The 23,942-nt window shown below is 38.2% G+C and overlaps 2 protein-coding genes across 3 annotated transcripts in view; one reads left to right on the top strand and one right to left on the bottom strand.

Moving 5' to 3' along the window:
- The window catches only part of LOC107297936 (mediator of DNA damage checkpoint protein 1-like), a 29,015-nt gene extending 23,760 nt beyond the window's left edge, over window positions 1–5,255 (bottom strand). Inside the window, exon 1 of the mRNA XM_015827303.1 lies at window positions 5,141–5,255. The gene's annotated coding sequence lies outside the window, so the exon portion shown is untranslated. The remainder of the gene's footprint in view (window positions 1–5,140) is intronic.
- Window positions 5,256–6,694: 1,439 nt separating this feature from the next.
- Window positions 6,695–23,942, top strand: part of TNNT3 (troponin T3, fast skeletal type) — a gene marked incomplete at its 3' end in the record, with an annotated part of 47,523 nt that continues 30,275 nt past the window's right edge. For both annotated transcript variants that reach the window (XM_015827294.2, XM_015827286.2), the window contains 3 exon segments: window positions 6,695–6,790; window positions 19,332–19,366; window positions 21,585–21,598. In XM_015827294.2, the coding sequence (XP_015682780.1) occupies window positions 19,347–19,366; window positions 21,585–21,598 (34 nt within the window). In that variant the 5' untranslated portion in view covers window positions 6,695–6,790; window positions 19,332–19,346.

The raw sequence follows: 23,942 nt of genomic DNA, 5'->3' as shown, positions 1-23,942 counted from the left end.
AGGGAACACAGCCACAGAATGAAACCATTTTTTCCCTTGGAAAGTGGAAATGGTAGAGCTATGAAATTATCCTGATTGCAACAATATCAGAAGATGAAATTCAGAATTAGCCAAAATGGCTTCCTGCATTTTGGAGATAGTAACAATGCTAGAAGAGAAATAATAAACCTAGCAGAATGGAGAATGATCTCATTGGGGTTCATCAGAAAAGATCAAAGGGTTATTCCCTGAAACAGCTTCAGATATACATTGCATAGACTGATTGAAGATCATGGGACCTGCAGGCTGACTTATCTGGAGATCACTAAGTTTAGGAGGATACTTCCAAAATTTAAAAAAAATATACAAAGATAATATTTGGGGATTAACATGGCCTCATTCATCATTGTAGCAGAGATGGAATCTCTCTTCAGGTGATATCTTCCTGGATACTAAGGCAGGCATGTCAAACTCGCAACGTCACGTGACGTCGCGTGACGTATCGGAGCTTTTTCGCCATTGCCGGCAATGGGGTGGGCGTGGCTCCGGTATGATGAAACCGGCCTGCGGGCCGGCAGTTTGACACCCCTGGCCTAAGGGATCTCTCATTTCTTCATTCCTTTTTACCATGAAGCCACTGGGGTAATAATCTTTTGGCACAGGCTTCAGTAGCAACAAAATATGGATAATACCCAGTTATACATTTTATCCCTAGGCCAAACCGATGATGTGGTAGCAGTGCTATCCCGCTGCTTAGAGGCAATTATAGACTGAATGGGGAGGAAGAGACTTCAGCTTTATAGCCAGAATTATTCCAGGGAAATTCCATCTTTGACTATGAAAGGACTGCACTATCCTATTCAGAGCTGGTCTGCAACTGGAGAATTCTCCTAGATTCATAGTTCTGCTTCAGGAACAGGTGGCAGCTAAACCCTTGCAGAAAATTTTGTGCACCAATTTCAACCTTTCCTGGACCAGGATACCTTCTTCACAGTAATCCACCCCCTAATCTCCTTCCAGTTGGATTATTGTAATGTGCCCTGTGTAGAACTGCCCTTCAAGAACACTCAAGAATTACAGAATATGATGGCTTGGGCAGTAAAAGACTATGGAAAATGAAGGAATACATCCATAATGTTAAAAAAAATGGAAAGGCATGAAAGGAAAAGGGACTGCCTGGGAAGAAAATATCTCAGCTTAACCTTGTGTCCTCTAGCTTCATTGGATTAAGCTGCCCAGCACATTTAGCATGCCTGTGCTGTGTTTGGTAATCTCTAATATAATCTCTAAACAGTGGTTTGAAGCCGGGCCAAAATTATCTTTAGTCTGCTAACCTTGAGATTCTGGAAATTCTATAGTGCCCGGACTTTTAAAAGTGAGAAGGATAAAGTTGCTGGAAGATAAAATGAAATGAGAATTTCTACCAGTGGAAAAATAGGCAACCCCAAAAGCTCTGCAGAGCTGGAGTGCCAGTTTTGTGGCAATTTAAAGTAAACAATAATAAAACCCAGAAAAAACCAACTCAGCTTCCAGAAACAGTGTATATTATGAGATCAGTAGCTCAAAAATCCTACTTGGAAGTCCCCTAAAATTAATTTCTATATGACATCTTATTTGCTATAATGAAAGCCATCATGCTGTACAAAGCACATGAAACTGTTAGGATAGAGAAAAATGATAATAGAAAAGCGTATACATAACAGATATAAAACCTGGCTTTGGTCCCAGGTGTGGGGTTAATGTATTGGGGAGGGAGTGGAGATGGCTGTTATTCTTAATTTTAATGGTTTGTTTTTAATCCAGGCTATCTAGTTTTGTTTATGTTTTTCTTTGTTTTAATTTAATGCTGTATTTTGTAAGCTGCCCAGAGTCCACTGGAGTAGGTGGCCATGTTAAATCTAATTGATAATCATAATAATCAATGGAACATTATTACATATCCCTAAAAATTACTTGAGAAATTAATTAAGAAATGTTTATGATTACTAGAGTTGATGCTTATATCCCGAGTAATAATATGATGAAATTCATTCTGTGAAAACAATAGGAAGCAATTAATATATGACCTGCGATGCTGGACAACCAAGTAACACATATATGTTTATTTGTTTGCTTGAAAGCCTTGAAAAACCGAAACAAAGAGACAGCAGTTTGCATGTTGTATAAGTCAGCTAAGACTTCGCCTTGGGAAATTCTGTAAAGCAAGACAAATTTCTGCCCAAGATACCTGGAATCTACCAGATCAATGTTTCTCAACCTTGGCAGCTTTAAAATGAGTGGATTTCAACTCTGATAATCCTCCAGTCAGCAAACTAGCTTGGGAATTCTGGGAACTGAAATCCACCTATCTTAAAGCTGCCAAGGTTGAGAAACACTGCGTCAGATACATGCCCTTTAAAACCCATCACCTCAGCTTTCCCATTGATTAAGAATAATATGAGCTTTATCATTTAATGCATCCTGAAGACATTAGATTTGGGCAGACTCATAGACTCATGAATAAATATTGGCCTAGTAGATGAATCATGCATAATATTTTAAAGGAACCTTTGAATTTGGTTGATGACGTAAAAGCATGTCTACCATAGAAGCGATATAGTTGTTTAGTTGGTTTCGTGAGATGTCCAGAATGTACATGAAGTGGAAAGCTGTTTATATTAGTAAAAATGAATGAACTCTCAAGCTCAGTGTGTTTCCTTTGACTTGACAGGAATTTTTCAGGCAGAAATCATTCCCGGCCCAACAGCCTGAAGTCTGTGAACTTGAGATGGCAGGGACTAAATCAGTGGCATTCTATATATAAAACCTTCCTTTTGTTAATAAACTATGACTCTTCCCTGTGGCTGGGCTATTCTTCTACATGGTAGTCTTTAGAACATTTCACTTTTTTTCAGAATTTTTTTTCTACATTCCCTTATCTGCTGAGCTACAACAGATGGGTTCTGCTCAGCTGCACTGCAATTTGTAGAGAATCTTGTCTAAAGGCGCAGACTTACAAGGATTAATTCATTTCGGGAACATTTGCTGTATTTGGCCTCAGAAATATGTTTAAAATGACTTTTTAGTAAATGCCTTAGTATTAATTTTTATTGCTGATATAGTACTTTATGATATTTACTTCTCCTCAGCTGATTTGACTTCATTTGGCCATAATAAGTCAGAATAAAAACACTGAATTAAAACAACAGTTAATTTCACCAAGTATTCCAGTTGCTTTGGGGAATCTAAAACTTGTGATATGAGCAGTCCAAATAAAGATGTTCCAAATTAAATAGCTGACATGTACCAGAAAATCAGATAATGCAGAGATGTTATCAGCCTGAGGGAAAATGGAGGGGCAAGGGCAGTTTACCAAATTTCAAAGCATGTATCATTTCAAATGTTCTCGCCTCTTTAGATCCAGAAATACACTATTGTGACAACTTTGCTTCATTTTATGTCATGCAGGTTCACAAGGATAATCCTCAACATAACATACAGGTCTATAAGACACCCCGAAAAAGTCAAGCATGTAGCAGAACTATCACTCGGAAGATGAGAATAATAAAAGTCTCACTATCACCGTGTAGCAAGGCACCTCAATGTTACCCTTTGCTGCCAGTAGTAAATTTTGCTGCCAAGTGAAACTTGAATCATGAATACACATGGGAAGCAGGCAGTAAGGAATGAAATGCACAAAACTGAAGAATTGTATAAGAACAGAACTAATCCATTCCTGTTGGAATGAAGAGTGCATTTCTCCTTTCAGTGCATAGGAATGGATTATGCAAGTGAATGAATCTCTGTTCAATACTGGAAACAGGGGATCTTTATCCACTGCATCTGAAGACAGCTGATTAATTGAGAAGGTGCAGAGTAAGTGTGACAGCATGTCCCCTGAGTTCCCCAAGATCTTGCCACTGTACCCCAATCCCGAGCACCTCCCAAATGAAGCTGTTCTTGCAACAAGTGATAGGGCTGCCCCTAAGTCCCAACCATTTAAACTGAGGCATGCTCATAGGGATTAATCTTTTAAACAGGGGCTAGAAGGGATTGTTTTTGTTTCTTTGATGCAACAAATGATGCAATCCTGCAGATATCCCCTTTTCAGCCCAAGGGCCTACAAAAAAGTACAGAGTGCAGACTAATAGTTCATCCCATACTACCTCAAACTGATTCTCAGTTTTCTCTTTCAACCCTTAAAATGAAGTACAGTACAGAATTATTATTATTGTTGTTGTTGTTGTTGTTGTTGTTATTATTATTATTATTATTGCTATTACTATTATTGCTATTATTATTATTGCTATTACTATTATTATTATTATTATTATTAAATAGGGTACCTTTAGAAAGAATTGTATCTAAAGGTAGTCAGATGTTCAGGCATTTTGTAAGTCAGATGCTGTCTACCTTCATGCATATAATCAGGGAGTCAATATGTTATCTCTGCTGCAAGTTTTAAAAAGTTTCCTTACACATTTTGTAACTTTTTTTTGAAGTCTAGCATCCTAATAAGAAGCCAGGTCCGGAAAGAGGTTCCCTGTTCCTGAGACCAGGGGGAGCCTTTGGTGCCTCTCTGAGCTTGGTTGTTTGCTTGCAGACGTTTCATTACCTGACTAGGTAACATCATCAGGGCGAGGAAGCAGCCAAGCTCTGAGAGCACCAAAGCCTCCAAGTTGCATAGCACTGGGCAATAACCTGCCAGCCACTAACCAAACTGAGTGTAACAAGTATTTTAGTTTGCCTTCTCAAAACTCCGCAAGCAATACAGTCCCGAAGGCCTGATCGACAGCTGGTTTGCAGCGCGCGGGGGGGGGGGAAACATCTGCTTAGGCAGAGTTTAAAAGAAGGCGAACCCGGCTGGCGAATGAGCCAGCTACCTGCACGCTCACTCCCCGATCCCGAAGTTTCAGATCCAAGACGAAGCAATTTCCCCATCACTCCCTCTCTCTTAATGTGCCTTCCCAGCTCCCCCCGTTTTGTTTTTTTGTCTTTTTTTTTTTGTTTGCTCCCCTTTACAGAGCGAGATTTCGATACAGTTGAAACCTTTGCCTCGCCAGCAGGACCTTCCCGGCTCTCCCTTCGCCTCAGAGGAGAAGGGGTTTGTTTTGGTTTTTGTTTTTCCCTACAACCGCCAGAGAGAGACACCAGAATTTGCTTTGCTCTCCATTTACTATACCTGGTGAACAGCACCGGAGGTTTAAAGGCTGCAGCTTGCCGCGCTCGGCTCCGCGGGTTTCAAACCCTGTCGGCGCATCCTGGCTTGGACTCTTCCTTTCCAAGCCAGGGAGGGGGGGGGGGGAGGCGGACTGATGCCCAAAAATAAATCCTGCCCCCGCAGCTCTTTTATCGAAGGAACTTTCTCCCTTCTCACAGGCTGGAAGAAAGAGGCTGGCGGAGGGATCGACCCCTCTGAGGCAGCGGAAGGCTCCCCTGCAAGGGAAACTTGCCAAATCGGGTGTGTATATTGCGTTGGGGGCGGGGGGGGGGGGCGAGAGAGATAAGGCACCAGGGAAGGCAGGCGCAGAATTTGGGAAGCTCAGAGGCAACGGAGGGGCGCTTATAGCTGAGACCCGCGAGCCCCCTAGAGGCAGAAAGAGGTAAAACTTCCACTTGCTTAATCTTTCTTGCGGGTTGAACCAGCTTCAAGGGACTTTGAACGTTCAGCATCCCTCTCCGCTTCGTGACTTTTGGGTGATTGGTTCAAGCGAAAGCAGCCCGCCGATCCAACCTTTCAATCAATTGCCATCCTTAGCAATTTCCATCCCTCGTTTGAAAGAGTCCCTTTCCAAGCGAGGATCTTGGAATTTTTTNTTATTATTATTATTATTATTATTATTATTATTATTATTATTATTATTATTATTATTATTATTATTATTATTATTATTATTATTATTATTATTATTATTATTTTGTCAAAAGGGCAACAACCATCAGTCTGCAATAGATTTCCCAACCACAGCTTGCAAAACATTTACCCACATGCGCAGTTGTTTCAGATCCATCCAGGTGTTTAGTCTGTCACAAAACCTTAAGGACGGCATTGCACTGAATGTGCTGTTGTTCTTATATATCAAGAACACATATTGTGTTGTTGGATGATGCATTACATCAGAGGAGGATGTTTTATATCAGATATCAAGCTTCTCTCAGGGTAATCTTTTAATTTCTCTTTTAACTTTTTGGAATGGCAAGGCCAAGCCAGCAACTTCACTAAGTAAACGGCAGAACCTGGATCCCCTTTTAGCTATTCTGATGGAGCCAATTGCTTGGTCTTGCAGTTCTGCCTGGGCCTTCCCTTAGTTTTCTTCTGCTTACTCCAGAAAAACCTTCTGCCCCACTGCCTTCTCTGCCAGCATTACAGTTGCACCCTATGGGTGCTGTTGGAGTTAGAACAATTCTGGCACTAGACAGGCTTTAAAATGTCGTAGGCAACCGATCACCATGCTCTTCACGGCACACATGACAACCTCTGGTTCCTTTGAACTGATTGTCCTTTAAATTCCGCTGGCCTGATGGGATTTTAAATATAGAAAGCTAAGCTATATGGTGTTTTATTTTTCACTCTCGCCAAACATGTCCCTCCCATCTTGATCTAGGACAGCTCCTTCAGCTGCTCCTATACTTGGGCTGACCTTTTCCCCACCCCTCTTTCTTTCCTTGCTCTTTCCCTCCTTACTGTTGTGAGCCTGGTGGCCAATGAGCTTCTCTAGAAGATCAGATGTCACTATAACAGGAGGACTTAATTGCCTGCTGGGGTTGGCAGAGCCTGCAGCCTGATCCATTCGGCAGAAAGCTCCTTGCTTCTCTCAGCTCCCCCTCTCAGGTAAGAAAGAGATTCAAGAGAGACATATATCTGTAAAGTATAGGGGAAGAGAAGGAGAAGGCATGTCCAAAGTTGTCTTACTCAGACTGGGATGGAATGCAAAGCAGGAAGGCAGAGGTTCTTCGTGGGCCTACAATAAAAGTAGGCTTCCAGATCCTAGAACACAGGACTTCTTCTCGGTGAAAGGGTTTGCTTCAAGCTAGTAACAATAAGCAATAGCAGCTGTCCATTAAAAAAAAAAAAAGGAAGGTGATCCATCAAAACAGGAATCGTTTTATGAGAAGTAAATGGCCCTGCAAGTGGTCAAAAATGATATGTATCACCTGCACAAAACACTCAAAATTTTCAAAAGTTGTCAACTGAAATACAACCTAAACGGGGTTTTCCTCCCTGCTTGAATTCCCACAGAAAGGGATTGGGTGGAGAGACCTTGAGGATTGCTTAAATGTCAGCGGGAAGCCCATTGAATAGAAACATCTCTCAGGTTATTGTAGAAATAAAGCACTTGAATATGATGGATAATGTGTATATTTTTTTTAAAAGAGTATATTTCAGTAGAGTGTTAGGTTATTTCAGCACGATTGGTAAAATAAAGGGTTGCAGCGACCTTATTTTTCAGTTGAGGTTATTTCAGTTGTGAACTCGAAAATCAGCTTGTTTAGTCATGGAGTTCAGGCAAAGAAAAAAGTTAGAAGTAGTAATAATTAGTTATCATGCATTTAGCAATTGAGCTTTATTTGACTTGCACTAAAAATATTGCCCCATCGGGATGATTTAATCCCAGCTAGACACTGTATTTTTCAGTTAGACATTCAATTCTGAGAACTGTTCTCAGATCTTATGAGCAATATTAAAAATTGCGGATTTTGTTGCAAATTATACATTTTGTGTTGGACTATATGAAAGGGAGAGAAAAGGGTATGGCATTGTTTGATTCTGAGCTGAAATCAGCATATGTGAGTTCGGCCTTTAAATTATTGTAAGATGTAAGTATAAAAAGCATATATCTATCTTAGCTCTTTAAACAGGCTGGATCAATAAAGTCTGCAAAAGGATTAACGTTTAACTATGTAATTGACTGAAATATAGTTGTCTTCTTGGAAACTGGCGGCAGAGATGAAGTGGTCCATGATAAATAACAGACCTGGAAAAAGTCAGGAATCAGTGTTAGATTTCTCCTTAACAGAATCTTCTCAATGGTGTGTAGAAACATAGAAAACTGATGACAGAAAAAAAATCCAGTGGTCCATCAAGTCTGCCTTTTGAATTTTTTGTTTGTTTTTATTTTCTTTTTAATTAATTAATTTATTTTCTATCTATCTATCTATCTATCTATCTATCTATCTATCTATCTATCTATCTATCTATCTATCTCTCTCTCTCTATCTATCTATCTATCTATCTATCTATCTATCTATCTATCTATCTATCTATCTATCTATCTCTATCTATCTATCTATCTATCTATCTATCTATCTATCTATCTATCTATCGTCAGATGATATTTTCTGATAATGAATGAATCACTGAGGTAAAATTCTAAACCATCCCAATTATCGCATCTCTTCTGAATAATATTCCTCTTATTATATAATGGCATATTCTGTTATGCCTCCCTAAATGAAAATACTTTGATGCTTCTAAAAAAGGCAAGATAAAAAGCTGACTATCTGCTCCTGAATTCTGCTCCTGATTGGATATGGCTGAGGCATGACCTAGGACTATTAACTACTGTACCTTCTATGTCCCGTATGGCAGCTGTCCCATGTTGGAAACCATTTCTATATGGTAGGGAGATTGGATACCTTTCTGCACATCATGGCAGATCTTTTTTGATTGGGGCACTATGGAGGCAGTCATCATGCGAAGACTGCCACCATGTGGTAGCTTCAACATATGCACCAGTTCTTAGTCTGACTGGACTTCTAGGTAAGCCTTTTACTGGTCAATTACTTTGCTTTACCCAAATTTAAGTTCATGAAGGAGATGTAATGGCCCAGATTTTGTAGTTTTCTACTTGCAACCCGCCCCCATTTTCTTATGGTGTTTGTTTTTGTTTTTACAAATATATAAACCAATCCTATTAAGAAGAAGAATACCCATACTTTCTGGGTAATTGTGCTTCACCTTGCCACACAGAGCATTTCCCTTGTTTTCTCTCTAATAAAATATGTCAGCATGAAAAGCTCTAATGCCTCATCCTTAAAGTTGTCCCCATTCGGAAGTGCCAGAGTTCCAACTGAGCATATGGCCACCATGTTTCGATTTGAACCTAAGGATAAGCAGACATTTTTTTTTCTTAGACTCATAGAGGGGTAGAGTTAGAAGGGACCACAAAAGTTATCTAACTCAACTCCCTGCAATGTACAGGAAATCCAATTAAATAATAGTATTAAATAATAGATAACAGATAAATAGGTAATAGATAAATAAATAATAGAAGGTATTCTTTTTATTCTTATGGTAAATTCTGGCACTTTTCTAATAACATAATGTTACCGTGAGTTTGCCTGTGTTTGAATTGTTTTGTAAGCAAGGCTTTTGCTTCTAAGAAGAGAAAGGCTTACCTGGGCTATATAGGTGTCCATATCTCCAGCTGTTTTAATGCAACATTGTTGGCTCTAAAGTTTTGCCTGCTCTCAAACTTTTTTGTAATTACCTATCCATCTATGATGTTTTGTAATAAAATAACCACATCAGCACTTGCAATAAAAGTGTTTATGACTGGCTTTACTAAGGCATATTTTTGTTTAGAGAGCAAGGACTTTAATGCTGCACAGAGTCCCTTGAAGAACCCTTCTAGAACCTGAGTAGAAATGTCACAAGCCTACACAGCTATGTGGAAAAGGATCAGAGAGGGTTCATTTTCATCTCGAGACTCTCTTCTTAGCGAACTTGGTTCTTTGGAGACAGATTGAGCGTAAAGATTTGAGCATAAGATCTGGACAAATGGATGGGGTTAAAAATGAATCTCTCAGGCTTCCTTTGTTTCTTTTAAAAGCTCCAGCTGCTGCTTTCTTGAACCACGTATAGAATGGCATTGTGGCCCAACTCAAGTGCCAAGAAGAATTATTGAGACAGTGAAAAAAAAAACAAAAAAACCCAGAACACACAGTGAAACATGCACTGGAGACATCAGATTGATTAAATATCCTGCCAGGAGAATGGTTTCATCTGCCAAATGGGTTCATGAACCCATTTGCCTTTTCCCTCTGATATCCAGCGATGCCTATCAAGCCCGTTGTTTAGCACCACCAGCTTTCTTTTTCCTTCTTCTTCCTATAATCTTCCTGCTTCACCTTGTATGGCCAAGGAGAGAGAATGATTGATGGGAGGACAGCTATTTTCATCAATAGTCTCTGAGATGAGAGGGAGTGAATTCAATATACCAAGGGGAAGATGGGTACATTCTCAGCTGTTAAGAAGCTCCTCAAGAGATGGGGTCTGGGTGTTTTCAGCCAAGAATTGGAACAGATTTCAGCCAAAAGGCACATATAGTTCAGAGCGGGAAGGCGAAATTGGTCAGGGATTTATGTGACAGAATTATGATCCACCTTCTCTGCTGCAGATTGGCTCAGTATCAGGCATTTATTTATAACATTTGCACTTCATTCAGAGCCTGTCTGATTTATCTGAGTTGAATTTTTCTTTAAAAAAAGTGAGTTGGTTTGCTAGTATAAACACATAGGATATGCAATTGAGTAAACAGTATATTCTTTTTAGAACTGATTTACAAATGTCTCAGGAGTTTCATGTCTCAGGAGTTTAATGGTTAGGTCTCCAGATTTATTTTTTTTTAACTTTGAAGCAGTTACTGTGAGCTCTGACTTGATGAAGCAGAGCTGAAAGAGAAGGGCTTGCTTTAAAAAAAATACTTTTCTTTTAGTTTAGCTGGGGGAAAATCTATACATCATACCAAAGATCCTTTCTCTCCCTCTCTCTATGTTTGCTTGCAGTGGTGGACAGGTCGATGGATGGGTAGTTAGAAAGAATTTTGAGAGCCCACAAAACTTGGGAAAATGGATGGAGAAAATCAAATAAAATGAAAGAGATTATTTTGAGGTTTTACAAACAGTTGTTTTAAGGTTTGGCCCTTAAGCAAGGGACCAATGCTAGTGTTTTCCCATATGTCATCAGTCATGGTCTCCATATTGTATTGATTTATCAAGGGCAGCAGATTGCTAGCATTCTTACTATTGAACATATTTGGGATATTCAATGCCAAATATGTAATTTTAGGATAAAGTAGAAATTGATTCATTTTAATGAAGGTTTCCCTGAGTTTAATTTCAATCACTAAAACTGATTCCCTCAAAAAGCTCTGTTGAAGGGCTGGAGTCTGGAGATGACCCAAAAAATACCATAAGCACCATTTGCAGATAATTTCCATATATGATCGCACTGGATCTGAAAACTACTTTGGGACAACACTGGGAAGGCGATTTGAATTTATCTGTTTCATTGGCACCTCTACATTGTTTGAGTTCCTTGTGCACTGGCTCAGCCTTGACAGGAGGATATTTGAGGGGGATACTAACCTTTCACAAAGACAATATTTAAAAATTTGTTTTGTTTTATCAAGCTAAAAGAATATTAAGCACAATAAGACACAATAATGATGCAAACAAGGAAAAACATCAACTCCCTATTTTGATGCTATTTATATACCTATATAAGCAAAAGTGGAGCACAGACTGGTTAAGGAAATTTAAAAAATAATTCACAAAGGTTCAGGATTCATGTAATCTTAGTTTATAAATATAGTTGCTAAACAGGTAGAATATTTCAACAAATAGCATAGATGTGACCTGGATCCAGCGTTCAATGCTCGAACTTGGCCGAAGTCTTTGCAATTGTACTAAGAAGAAAATTAATGCTTCTAGAGGTGCATCTATTGCACTTTTGCTTAACCATAATATCACTGAAGGATAAGGAGAAAGAGTGTCCTTACAGTTGTAATGTTTATCAAATAATCCTAGTTTTCCTGTTGTTTTTTTCAGCATGATTTCTCAATCAAAATAATGTACACCTTATGTGTCATCCTGCTCTAGATTAAAATTTTATGATGGCTTGTTTTGGAGAAGGATTTCTCCGAAGGGAAAAGGACGGACAGTACTTTGTTGGAGTCAATACAGTTCACCGAGACAAAAACTCATATCTATGTGAGATTGGGTTGAGTAGGATTGAGCTATCCATTCCTGGGCACCCAATGATCTTCATCCAGTTCAATCTCCCTCATTTTTAAAATGACTGTATTACAATAAACATAGAAATAAGGAAAACATCACAACACATGACATTTGCATGCCATCTTACTTACCTGTCAAGTCATAAATAGCTAAAGGCAATAATATTAAGTGAAACTTTAGAAATATTAATTCTGTTGGCTTAAAGGCCACTTTAGGATGCATATTTCTTGAGACATAAGCTGAATGAAGCTTCTTTGGAGATGCAACTGAATGAATAGTCATTTTTAACCCCTAGCCATATATTTTTGTAGTGAAACATCAACTTTATATGAATCATGCATGCAGCACAGCCTTATATTACATGCGTATATTTGAGATAGTGATTATCTGTATCATCTGAATAACCCCAGGTCATTTGGCTAGGGGCTGTGATTTTATTAGTTTATGTGGCACAGTTCTGTGTTTTGGATTGTTACACTTCCAAGGCTTATCACAGCTAAGTCTTTTATACAGAAAAATTGCAAAGTATAATGACGCTCATAGAATTGCCAAAAGTTGGACACAAATGAATGGATAACATCATCATTATCCTCCTTCTCCTAACTATTTCATTGATAAAAACCCCCACTGAATGTTGAATTATTATTTGAACTATGTGAAGATAAAACATTTGTTTTTTTAACTTTCATTTAGACGTACAGGATTTTATACTGTTAATTGTTTCAAAAAGTGAAACAACCATAGAAAGAAACAAGTGAAATCAGGATAGATTGCCCTTCCTTTCCATCTCAAAAAAAGCAAAAGCAAAAAGCAGTGGCTTAATAACTATGATTGACTCTCACCATTGAGTTCACACAAGACACTGAACCACTAATTAACCAAGAGGGCTGGGTTTGCATAAGCAACAATACTGCTGTAAAATGAAGTAAGAAAGCTTTATGGGTCAGAAAAACGAACAAAATATTTTTGCTACCATCTAGATCCTGATTGGATTTGAGCAGTTGTCCAAACTCAGCTAAGCTATGGAGAACAAGTTTGTCTAGAAAAGAATATTTCCTAGGACACTTGTTTTTTGCAACTTATCAGGTTAGAGACTTATTTCAGTTCTGACAATTTACAGCTTTAACATTAGAAACATTAGCTTGTGCTGCCTTTCAATAAACATGAAACTGAGAGATATTTTCATGTAATTAAATATGATTGCCTGTGTGATGACATCACTGGGATATTGATTTTCAGAATCAACAAAATGATGTCAATATGGCAGGCAGGCAGGCAGGCAGCCATGCTGCCATAAGAGATTGGCAATTCACAGAACAGAAATCAGAAGTTGCAGTGAGATAACCAACCTCTTTCAGGTGTATTTTGCCAGAATAAAACATGTTCATGAAGTTCATATGCTTAATTTTACCATTAGGCAGACTGCGCATCTTAGGAAGCGAATTTAGCCAGCAAACTCTTCATTATTGAAATTGTAACTGTATTTTCACTGCTCTGAAGGAAATCCAATAGGATTTTTTTCTTCAGAAACTTTATAGGCTGAGGTTTGCATGAACTTAGACTTGAAGGCAAGGTGAGGAAACATTTGATCTCTAGCAGGAAAATGTCTTGAACTGAGCCTACACTTTTATAAGCCAATTCTTGCTTCTATTTTCTCCACAACAACAACACAGTGAAGTGAGTTGGGCTGAGAGAGAATGACTGGCCCAAAGTCACTCCAGCCAGCTTCCATGCCTAATATGAGACTAGAACTAATTGTCTCTTGGGTTCTAGACCGGTGCCTTAACCATTAGACCAAAGTGCTCCTCATGGTATTTTTCACCAAGAAGAGAAAGTTCTCTGGAGTCTCTCTTAACTTTCTCACATCTAGACACTGTGGCAGTGCTGCAGTATGTGTACCTTCACCAGTGTAATAAGTTTAAGAAACTGGCATTATGACCTAGGCATATAAAGGTTGGCTGAATCAGCGGGCTTCTGTGTGTATGTCTTTTTAAACTAATATTTATTAGGCATTTGAATACTGGTTTTAGGCTGAAGCCTTGGTATATTAAAGTTGGTTAATGACCATATGCTAAATTTTTATCCCAGATTGGCTAATTTAGCCAGATCCTGCTGGGTGCATCTGCAGTGGCTATTATGTGAGGCAAAAGATGCAATAAAGCCAAATTTCCCTAGGTTACCTTGAACTATAGCTACCAACTTGATGCAAGGGGGAAAGCAGCCCACAATTGTGGAGGGTGTTTATTAAATAGAGCAGGAGTGTCAAACTTCCGGCCCGCAGGCCAGACGCGTCATGCGGAAGCCGTGCCCACCCCATTTCCAGCAATGACAAAACCGTCCTGATACGTTGCGCAATGTCATGTGACATCGCGAGTTTGACATGTCTGAAATAGAGGAAAAGCCATACAAGTTAGCAATGATGTAACAGAAGATTTTCTGTGCCCTTGTGATTCTCTCAGAACCTTACAAATCTATGTGAGCATTTTTCGAGCATGATAAAAAGTCGAGATGTTTTGGATTGGGACACTTACGCATCCTAAAAATGGGATTATGTCCTTGCGATCATAGTTTTTATTCCCAGAAACTCCCAATTGCAGGTCTGCCACATCTGGAGGAGTCCTTGCAAACTTTTCACTTCTCTTTGTATTATATTGCTATTCAGGGGTCCTTTCATTTTAGAAACCTGAGGTCAAAGCTGGTCCATTCATGAGAGAGATTGAAGTCCCCATATTAGATAGTGATTTGGAGAGGCCAACTTTTTTTTTTCCAAATAGGTCAACCACAGTTGCTTAAGCCTATAGGACTATTTTTAAGCTGCCTTAAGCAGTGTGATTCTAATCCAGCACCATATTGTCCTTGTGAGAAATTCTGAGACCTATTGTTCTCAAAGCTAGTGTTCTTGGGAACGGCCAGTTTATAAACAAATATAGTAAGTATTCAGACTCCAGATGGGCTCTTTCCCATGACAGGTCAGTAGAATGAGAATAACAATACTGAAGAGTGTCATAATGACTACTTGAAAACCCACTGTTATTTATTTTAGATGTACAGGTAGTCCTTGACTTCCAACAGTTCATTTAGTGACCATTCAAAGTTACAACGGCACTGAAAAAAGGGACATATGACCGTGTTTCACAGTTACGACCTTTGCAGCATCCCCATGATCATGTGATCAAAATTCAGATGCTTAGCAACTGTATTTATGACTGTTGCTGTGTCCCAGGGTCACGTGATCCCCTTTTGCGACCTTCTGACAAGCAGAGTTAATGGGGAAGCCAGATTCACTTAACAACTGGGTTACTAACTTATCAATTGCAGTGATTCACTTAACAACTGAGGCAAGAAAGCTCATAAAATGGGATAAAACTCACTTAACAAATGTCTCACTTAACAACAGAAATTTTGGGCTCAGTTGTGTCGTAAGCCGAGGACTACCTGTATCTTAAAAAGGTTTATATTAGAACTATAAAATCTCCATTTTCTACTAACATATTTTAGGCCCATTGCCGTGAAAGGAAGATATAGGAGTCTAGTACAAATCACTATGACAAAAAGAAACAAAGACAAAACATGTGTTTTGATGTTTTGCTTTTGCCTCCACTTTGCACACAAACCTACAAGAAATAAGATCATCTTGAAGTAATTAGGTTGCTGACTTAGCATCTGGAAGTTTGAGGAACATGAGCCCACAGTCCAGAAGTAATCGACCCAGGATTCTTAGGTCACATGTGACTTCTGAAAGCCTTAAATGTGACCCAAGAGATCCTACATTTATAATTTTAACATGATAGAATGGTAGAAGTTTTAAATTACTAAATATTGTAAGAATATTTCTTTCAGTATTAATACAGTTTTATTGTAAATAAAATGTCATTAATATTAGATTTCAGCCTGACCTTACTCTCTTCTAAAATGTGATCAAGAAAAGTGAGAATAATGCAGAGGTGCACAACTTTAATAATTGTTAGAAAAATGTTAATAATTATTAGAATAATAACAGTGAGTTGACACGAATTATTGGCCAATTTTTAATATTGAGCCAACAGTGGAAATCACCATGTTCTTTCAGCTACCTAAATTAGCTTTCAGGTTCTGTCAGTATGTTTGGGCAGCTTCACGTATTTAACTTATTCATAGATTCAAACTAATTTGAATCAGTTTATAAATTTTGGAGCACCCAATTCAATTTGGAGAATAAATTTGATCCACAGATTTGATCAAAGTGGCTTCAGATCTCCAAATAAAGTCTGTTTCATTTCTTCCCTGATATGAATCCACCAAAAACCAGGAAAATTTTAAGAATTCTGTAGATCAAAAAGAGCTGTGATGGCAGAATGGTTAGAATGCAGCACTGTAGGCTAATTCTGCCAACTGCCAGGAGTTCGATTCTAACCAGCTCAAGGTTTAGTCATCCTTCCATCCTTCCAAGGTCGGTAAAATGATTATTGGGGGGGGGGGGGCAATATGCTGACTCTGTAAACTGCTTAGAGAGGGCTGTAAAGTGCTGTGAAGTGGTATATAAGTCTGAGTGCTATTGCTATTGCTATACTGTGTTAAAAAAAAATGTGTAAGTGGCTCTTTTGATTCTTTTTTAATATTATTTTCTGTATGAAATCGGCTTGCTCTGTCTGTCCTCTTAAACTAAATTAATATCTTTCTTGATTGTTTTATTTATTTATGATTGGAACACGTGGAACTTCAAAATGTTGTACAAAAAAAAAAAAAAAAAAAAGCCAAGTAAGCGCACAGCCTTCTTGATGTTTAGGGTACATTGTACCATTAAGTTTTGTCACTTGGAGCCATGTACCATCCCTTATATGGCAAGGTGATTGCTTCCAGGAATATTTGATCTTCTAAAATAGAAACCTTGTAAGCTGCAGATGTTCTTTGGGACATCCATCCATCTGCTGCTCCTTCAAGAGTCCTCTCAAGTATCAGCTGAGTAATTAAGTTAAGAACAGGCTTGGGTTTCCTTGGGAGCAGCTCTGTTTTTTCTAATTAAAGCTTCGTCCCTCTGGGACTTCGGTGGGTGTCAGAAAAAAAAATCTTCCTATAATACCTATCAGTGACCTCCTTGAGGTTTTTGAACTCTTCAGAAATTATTCTGCAAACGTGTACTTATGTCTCCCAAGAAATTCAGCTGTTGTGGTTTCCATCCTTATCTGAGTTGCAAAGGTTTGCTTTGCACAAAATAGGCAAAAATTCTTCTTCTTTGAGGTAAAACATAAGCCAAAAGGCACTAGCATTTAGTTTCCTAAACAAAGAGAGGTCATCTTTGCTAGTCTTTTGTGAAACAAAGTCATGTTCTGAAGATAATCTATGCTATTAGTGAGAATAAAAAACTTCTCATGATTTTCATACCCTTTGGTATGAAAGCTGGCTGTTGTAAATATAAGGACTAGCAGAATAATATTACTTAAATAGCCTTGTAATTTCTGGCATTATTGTTGTCATCGTAAGTACAGATGCAGCTGATCTGGACATATTTGTCTTGGTATGAATACAAGCCTGGTAACCATAACAACTACTCTGTGTATGGTAAACTAAGGGAGTGTCTGGGCATGGTATATACATACTATATGCATACTTCGTCTGTGTGACCTAGTTGATAAAATACTGTGTTTGGGCCTGGGATAAAATGTAAAATCAGTCCCACCGATTTGCAATTTCAGTTCTTGGGAAGATAAATAAGGGCAGGGGGAGGGGGGAACTATGAAGCTTTATAGCAGAAGTTCTCAACCTATGGGTCGCGACCCCATTTGGGGTCGATCGACCATTTCACGGGGGTTGCCAAGCAAGGCTGTCCGCCATTTTTTCCCCTTTTTCTGGCGGGTGCCTTATCTCCTTTGGGCTGGGCCAGCTGGTGGTCGGCCTGCTCCGTCTCTGCCGCTTGCCAGCTACGCCTCGGCCGGCGCAGGGGGCGGAAGCACGCATGCGCGGCGCTCCCGGGCAGGGAAAGTCCTTGACTTACGACCGGTTGGGTAGTCCTCGACTTACGACCGGTTTAGTCCTCGACTTACGACCGGTTTAGTCCTCGACTTACGACCGGTTTAGTCCTCGACTTATGACCGGTTGGGGCTCGCGGCATTAAAAAGGTTGAGAACCACTGCTTTATAGTATTGTGTATTACAAGGTTCGCTCTGTGAGTGAGATAAATCTGGTAAGTAAGTAAATAAATTATAAACCACCTGTGTGATCATGGATGCTCCTAGAAAATTGTCCTCTTGCATTCATACAGCGTTATGGGGGTTCACCCATTTGTAACCTTTCCATATAGTTTTTTATTTTACTTCATAGAAAAAAAAGTTAGGGACTATCTCCACAATGCCTTTTGTTTGATAGCATTAGGAATCATCAATCTTGACACTTATTAATAAGAAACATAATTTGTAGATTATTAAATAATATTAGACTGTTTTCTTGTTGCTAGGGTTGGCATAGTAGCTCAGAAGGTCTAAAGCACCAGTCTTCAGCCTGGCATACTAGAGATCAGATTCCAGGTTTACCTGGAACTTTCCTAATTCCCAATAAAGACAATCGTTGGATATACTTAGATAGAGAGATAGATAACCTTTATTGTCATTTTTTTTTACTGTGGGCACAACGGCACACATCAAAAATAAAATTTAGTTGCCCGCTCTCAAAGTGAAACACATATATGACACACACTTAAACATACTATGTACAACATATGTATAGACCCACACAGGGCTTTTTTTCTCATAGAACGCCCAGAACGGAGATCCGGCACCTTTTTTGGATGGAACCTTGTAGGGTAGGCAAGGCGGGTTGTATGACGTGTGTGAATTCCAGCACCTTTTTTTTTTAAAGAAAAAAAGCACTGGACCCACACCCCTACATATACATAACAAATAAATATTAAATAAATATTAAATATACTTGCAGAGAATTATTGAAGTTGTAATTGAGCACATCTGGAGGGTACCAGATTGCAGAAGGCTAGTCTCATGGATATCAGACATGACTTTAGCATGATTTCAGAGGCTATATATGTATAGGACATGTTGTAAGTTGAGATTTTTTTCCATTGAACCTAATAATTGAGTCCAGTTGGGTGAGCTTGATGAGGAGAGTTTTTCGTATTTTATCCTGACTGGGAGTTCAGCGTTATAAAATATAATATAATTATAATATAATATAAATATATTAAGGTCCTGATTCATATGTGACAAAACTAGCTTTGTGCTGTATAGACTATTTAAAGTTTATGAACTGTATTATTTTTCTTAAAAAGTAATTTCAATTAACTAAACTGCCATCGTTGCACAAATAAATTATTTTAAGTGTATGCACTGAGGCTGACTCTGGCTTGTATTTGTTTTTTCATCTAGAAACCTTCTGCCAAAATGTCTGACACCGAAGAAGTGTAAGTAGAAACAAACTTGTTAATTCATTTGTAAAGATCTTTGCTGGTTGGCATTTTTTGGTAGAGCCAAACTACTGGTCTTCATAGGTACAAGGATCAAAATTCTGTTCCAAAGACAATGAATCAAAGGGTTTGATAATCAAGTAGGTTAATATGTCAGAGTTGCTTGATTCAAATGTCCAAAAAGAAAAAAAGAAAAGAAAAAAATAGCATTTTGCCTTCTGTCAAATGCAATTTTATTGATGTATAAAATGTATATACTATGCTATTTATTGCTTGCATGAGTCTGTGCAGAATGTAACTTCTTAACAGTGTGTATTGTAATTATGAAGGAGAGAATGTGGAGATTATGTAAATATAACTTTTTTATCTTAAAATGTGTTTGTGTTTGTGTATGAATATATACGTATGTATGTATGTAATGTATGTATGTATGTATGTACGTATGCATGTACCATGTTTCCCTGAAAATAAGACCGGGTCTTATATTAATTTTTGCTCCAAAAGATGCATTAGGTCTTATTTTCTGGTTAGGTCTTATTTTTGGGGAAATACAGTATTAAATGCGTCTGTCTGGCTGTCGATCTTAATTGGGGTTTATTTTGGGGGTAGGGCTTATACTACAAGTATCCTGGAAAATCATGCTAGGGCTTGTTTTTTGGTTGGGTCTTGTTTTTAGGGAAACACGGTATGTATGTGTGGACACCTGTATATAAGAAAGCAGATAGAAAGCATTCTACTTTTAAGTGATCAGATGCAAATTGAGGATGGATCCCTGTGTCCTTAATAAATGTATTACTAACAAGCCTTCCAACAACCAAAGCAAGGTGGACTATGGAGATTTCAAATTAATTATTTTATTTGTGAAAGATGGTGGGAAAGCTTAGTTATAATAGCAAAAACATGGCAAGAGGCTGAACAGATCAGAAACTGCTCGTGTGCAAGTTCTGAGTCAAATTAAGACGGAAGAAGAAAATCAAACTATTTCCATGATGTAATCTTGACCCACCGGATTAAGGATAACATCGGGAATTGCTTTGAACCCCATTGAGAGAGAACCAGAGAAACTGGAATGAAATAAAAAAAGTTGTGAAAGATGAATGTTAAAAAAAAACTGCTAGCGATACATACTAAGAAAGAGGAGAAACAAATTGAATGTCATAAGAAATGGTGGAAATTGCCAAGAAGAAAAGAGAAGGCAGAGAAAACAAAGGAATGATCTCCAGAAGGAATTTAATAAAACATTTTCAGAAGAGACAAGAAACAATCTTATAGTGTCATCTGTGAAGACATTGCTGATGGAAAGAAACACAGAAAAGTTTTCCAAAGCATCTCCAAACTCCGAAGGTGATTTCAACCTCAAATCAGTGTGCTAAAAATGCCAGTGGACAAATAGTAACTAATTCAAACACATCAAATAATGATAGAAGAAATACACTGAAATTCTGTACAGTAAGGATGTCAATTTCCAAGATACTTTAAAAGATATTTCATCAGTGGTGGGATTCAGCCGGTTCGCACCACTTTGGCAGAACCGGTAGCTAATTTTTTGTTGCCCAGGCCTAGAATGGACTTCCGGAAGTGGCATCCACACAAAGAACCGGTTGTTCACATTTTTGAATCCCACCACTGTATTTCCTACTTACAAAAACTATAAAGTGAAGTTAGATTAGCCTTCTGGTCATTGACAGAATGTTAGAAGAAAACAATTTTATAGAGACTAACCTTGGTGGCTGAGGTGATGTTATCTAAGAGGACCATGAATTAGTTGATGGCAGAGCAATAATAAAGCTGAAGGTAGAACTGGCTCACAAAATTGGATTTTGGAGAGAAACCTGAAACAGCTTAATAAAATGAGCTCAGAATAATGATTCAAGCATGAGAACAAACTTTCTTGCCAAATTCTGGGAGCTAAATTGAATAATATTGCAGAAGGTTGGAAATATGGATTGGCTTTTCCAGACTTGGAATATTCCAAATGTATTGGGAATACAACATTGAACCTTCTCTACCACTATGTTCAAATTGCAGATATAACACATCTGAAGGGTGCACATTTGGGGATGACCAAATTAACTATCGGTATATAAAAAGCAAATAATGACTAAAATGTAAAAAATCTATAGTTTCCCAGGATTAGGCTTCATGGAAGTTTGTCTTATTTCTAGACAGGCAAATTTAGTCTGATTTCTTTTTCTTTGTTTTTGCTTTCTTACAGGGAGCAAGTAGAGGGTGAGTAATTACTTATATGAATGTGCTGTAAAATAAATCATTGTTCCAATTTAATTTTGTGGTCCAATGTTTTAAAGTTACCGAACTTTGACCAATAAGACGTACTTTAGTTTTTAACTGAGTTGTCATGATTTATATTGTGGAGATCAATTTTAAATAAATAGATTTCTCATGCTTCCTTATTCCACCTGTTGTCCCACTGAGTTTGAGATTGCTGGGAAATAAGAACCATTCAATACAAAAAAGGGTATTCAGGAAACAGTCACAGCCTGTTCCTCATCTCCCTTTTGTGGCTTTGTTCCACAATAGCTCTTACTAGTTGTTATCTAAGGAAAGCCACATCAAGTTACCTAGTTCAGGTCCAACTGCCTCCTTTCCATGCTGAGGGGAAAAGATGGAAATTGAGCCCTCTCCCTCTCCTTGCCTTGAAAACATCATGTACGGCAGGGGTAGTCAACCTTGGCTCTTTTATGACTCGTGGACTTCAACTCCCAGAATTCCTGAGCCAGCTGTGCTCAGGAATTCTGGGAGTTGAAGTACACGAGTCATAAAAGAGCCAAGATTGACTACCCCTGATGTACGGTATTTGTATGCTCCAAGAAGAATTTCCAAATGTCTTGTGCTCCAAAGTCCCTTAATTTTGAAGCCGGAGTATTATGTGCTGTGTGTGCATTTTCAGACATATTTCTGATTCTGTGTTCAGCAGATACAGCATATAATTATGGTTAGCCTGCCGTTTTATAGCAGCATTTTCATAGATGCACAAACTTATGGCTTGTACTGAATTTACCACAAAATCAATATCTGTTTGGGTTTCCAGACCATAGGCATCTTATCCTATTCCCTCTTCTTCCTGCCCTTCTTATTTTTGTGTTCCTGCTTTGTTGTTATAGAGCTGCTGCTGCCATCTGTTGGTGATCCATTATAGAGTGAGGGAGCCTTTTAAAATGTGTCTGTGGCATAGCAGGTTGGGAACGATTACTAGATACTGCTTAGTTTTGTGTCTGTCTTCCTTGAACAAGGTTGATGAACTAAAGACATCGATCATTTCCATTACACCTTTTATGTTAGTCTCTTGCATTTGTGTATGTTTGTTTGGAAGCTGACTTTGTTGCATTTGCAAACAAAAGTAAAAAGACTTTATTAGCTTTGGATGTAGCTTTTCCTCTTTTATTTTCTTTGGATCAAAAATATATAACGTTCATTTTTAAAAGTCTTTTGCTCAAATTGATACTATTTATGGCATATTGAAATCACAAAGCTCTTTTGCTTGAACATAGCCAAGGATATACATAGAATGAACTTTTGTATTGAGGCAGGATCTGAAACAGACATCTCTGACAACTCATGTAACACAGACATTCCCCATTCTGCAGGTCTCCAGAGATATTGAATTTCGGTTGCCATAATCTCTGGCTAATACAGCATGGTACATAAGGGTAGAGGATTAGAAAAAGCTATAATGGAATACCATATTTCTAAAAGTCTCATCCTGGGCAGATTTACCTGGCTGGTGCTGAGCTCCTATAGCTTTTTTCCTCTGTGTACATTCCTTCTAATGCTCAGACTATTTATTTCTGTTTTTACTTACTCTTATTTTATAAAATAAGCTGCCCAGAGTTATCAGGAGTTGAGCAGCCTCTAGATACAAACAAATAAAATAAATTCCCAAGGATTTCAACTGAATGGGTTATTTTCTGCTTAACATGATTACAATTTCAGTTTGAGAACTAGTCTGTGATTGCCCTCAGTGGAAAGTTGGTTTATTTAAGTGGTCCTTAAAAGAAGATCAACCTGAACATACATAATAACTTGAACTGGCCACAAACAAGGAGTGTATATTGGAGGCGGTGACCCTTTGAGAGCTGCATGCAACGAAATTTCATTTTGAGGTATGCCAATTGGTGTACATTCAAAGTGACAATAAAGTTGTTATTATTATATAGCTTAGCTGGATGAATTTTTCCTGACTTCATTTGTCTTCAATGAACGTACGTGGTATATTAAAATTAACTTACAATTTAAAGTATAACTTGTGTGAACAAAAGGAATATATAACTATACTTTTACTGTAATTGTATTTCCTCATACTGTTTTGCTCCCAGTGAGTTACCATGACCAGAAATAATTCTATGGAAGAAAAATGTGTGGGTAAAGACAAATTCAGTACCCCTTCCCCACATTTTTTAAATCATATTACTTCCATGACTTTGTCATGAGAGTTTTCTGATACATGAATTGTGCTCGGGTATCATTGTCCCTTAGCTGGGTTCTAGTCAAGAAGTGGTGTAAGTTCTCAAGAATGGCTTTGATGGCATTGCATAAGATGGCTATCTCATACAGA

The sequence above is a fragment of the Protobothrops mucrosquamatus genome, unplaced genomic scaffold (assembly GCF_001527695.2).
Source record: "Protobothrops mucrosquamatus isolate PMUCROS unplaced genomic scaffold, P.Mucros_1.0 scaffold_214, whole genome shotgun sequence".
NCBI lineage: Eukaryota > Metazoa > Chordata > Lepidosauria > Squamata > Viperidae > Protobothrops > Protobothrops mucrosquamatus.
This window is presented reverse-complemented; position numbering and strand designations above follow the sequence as displayed.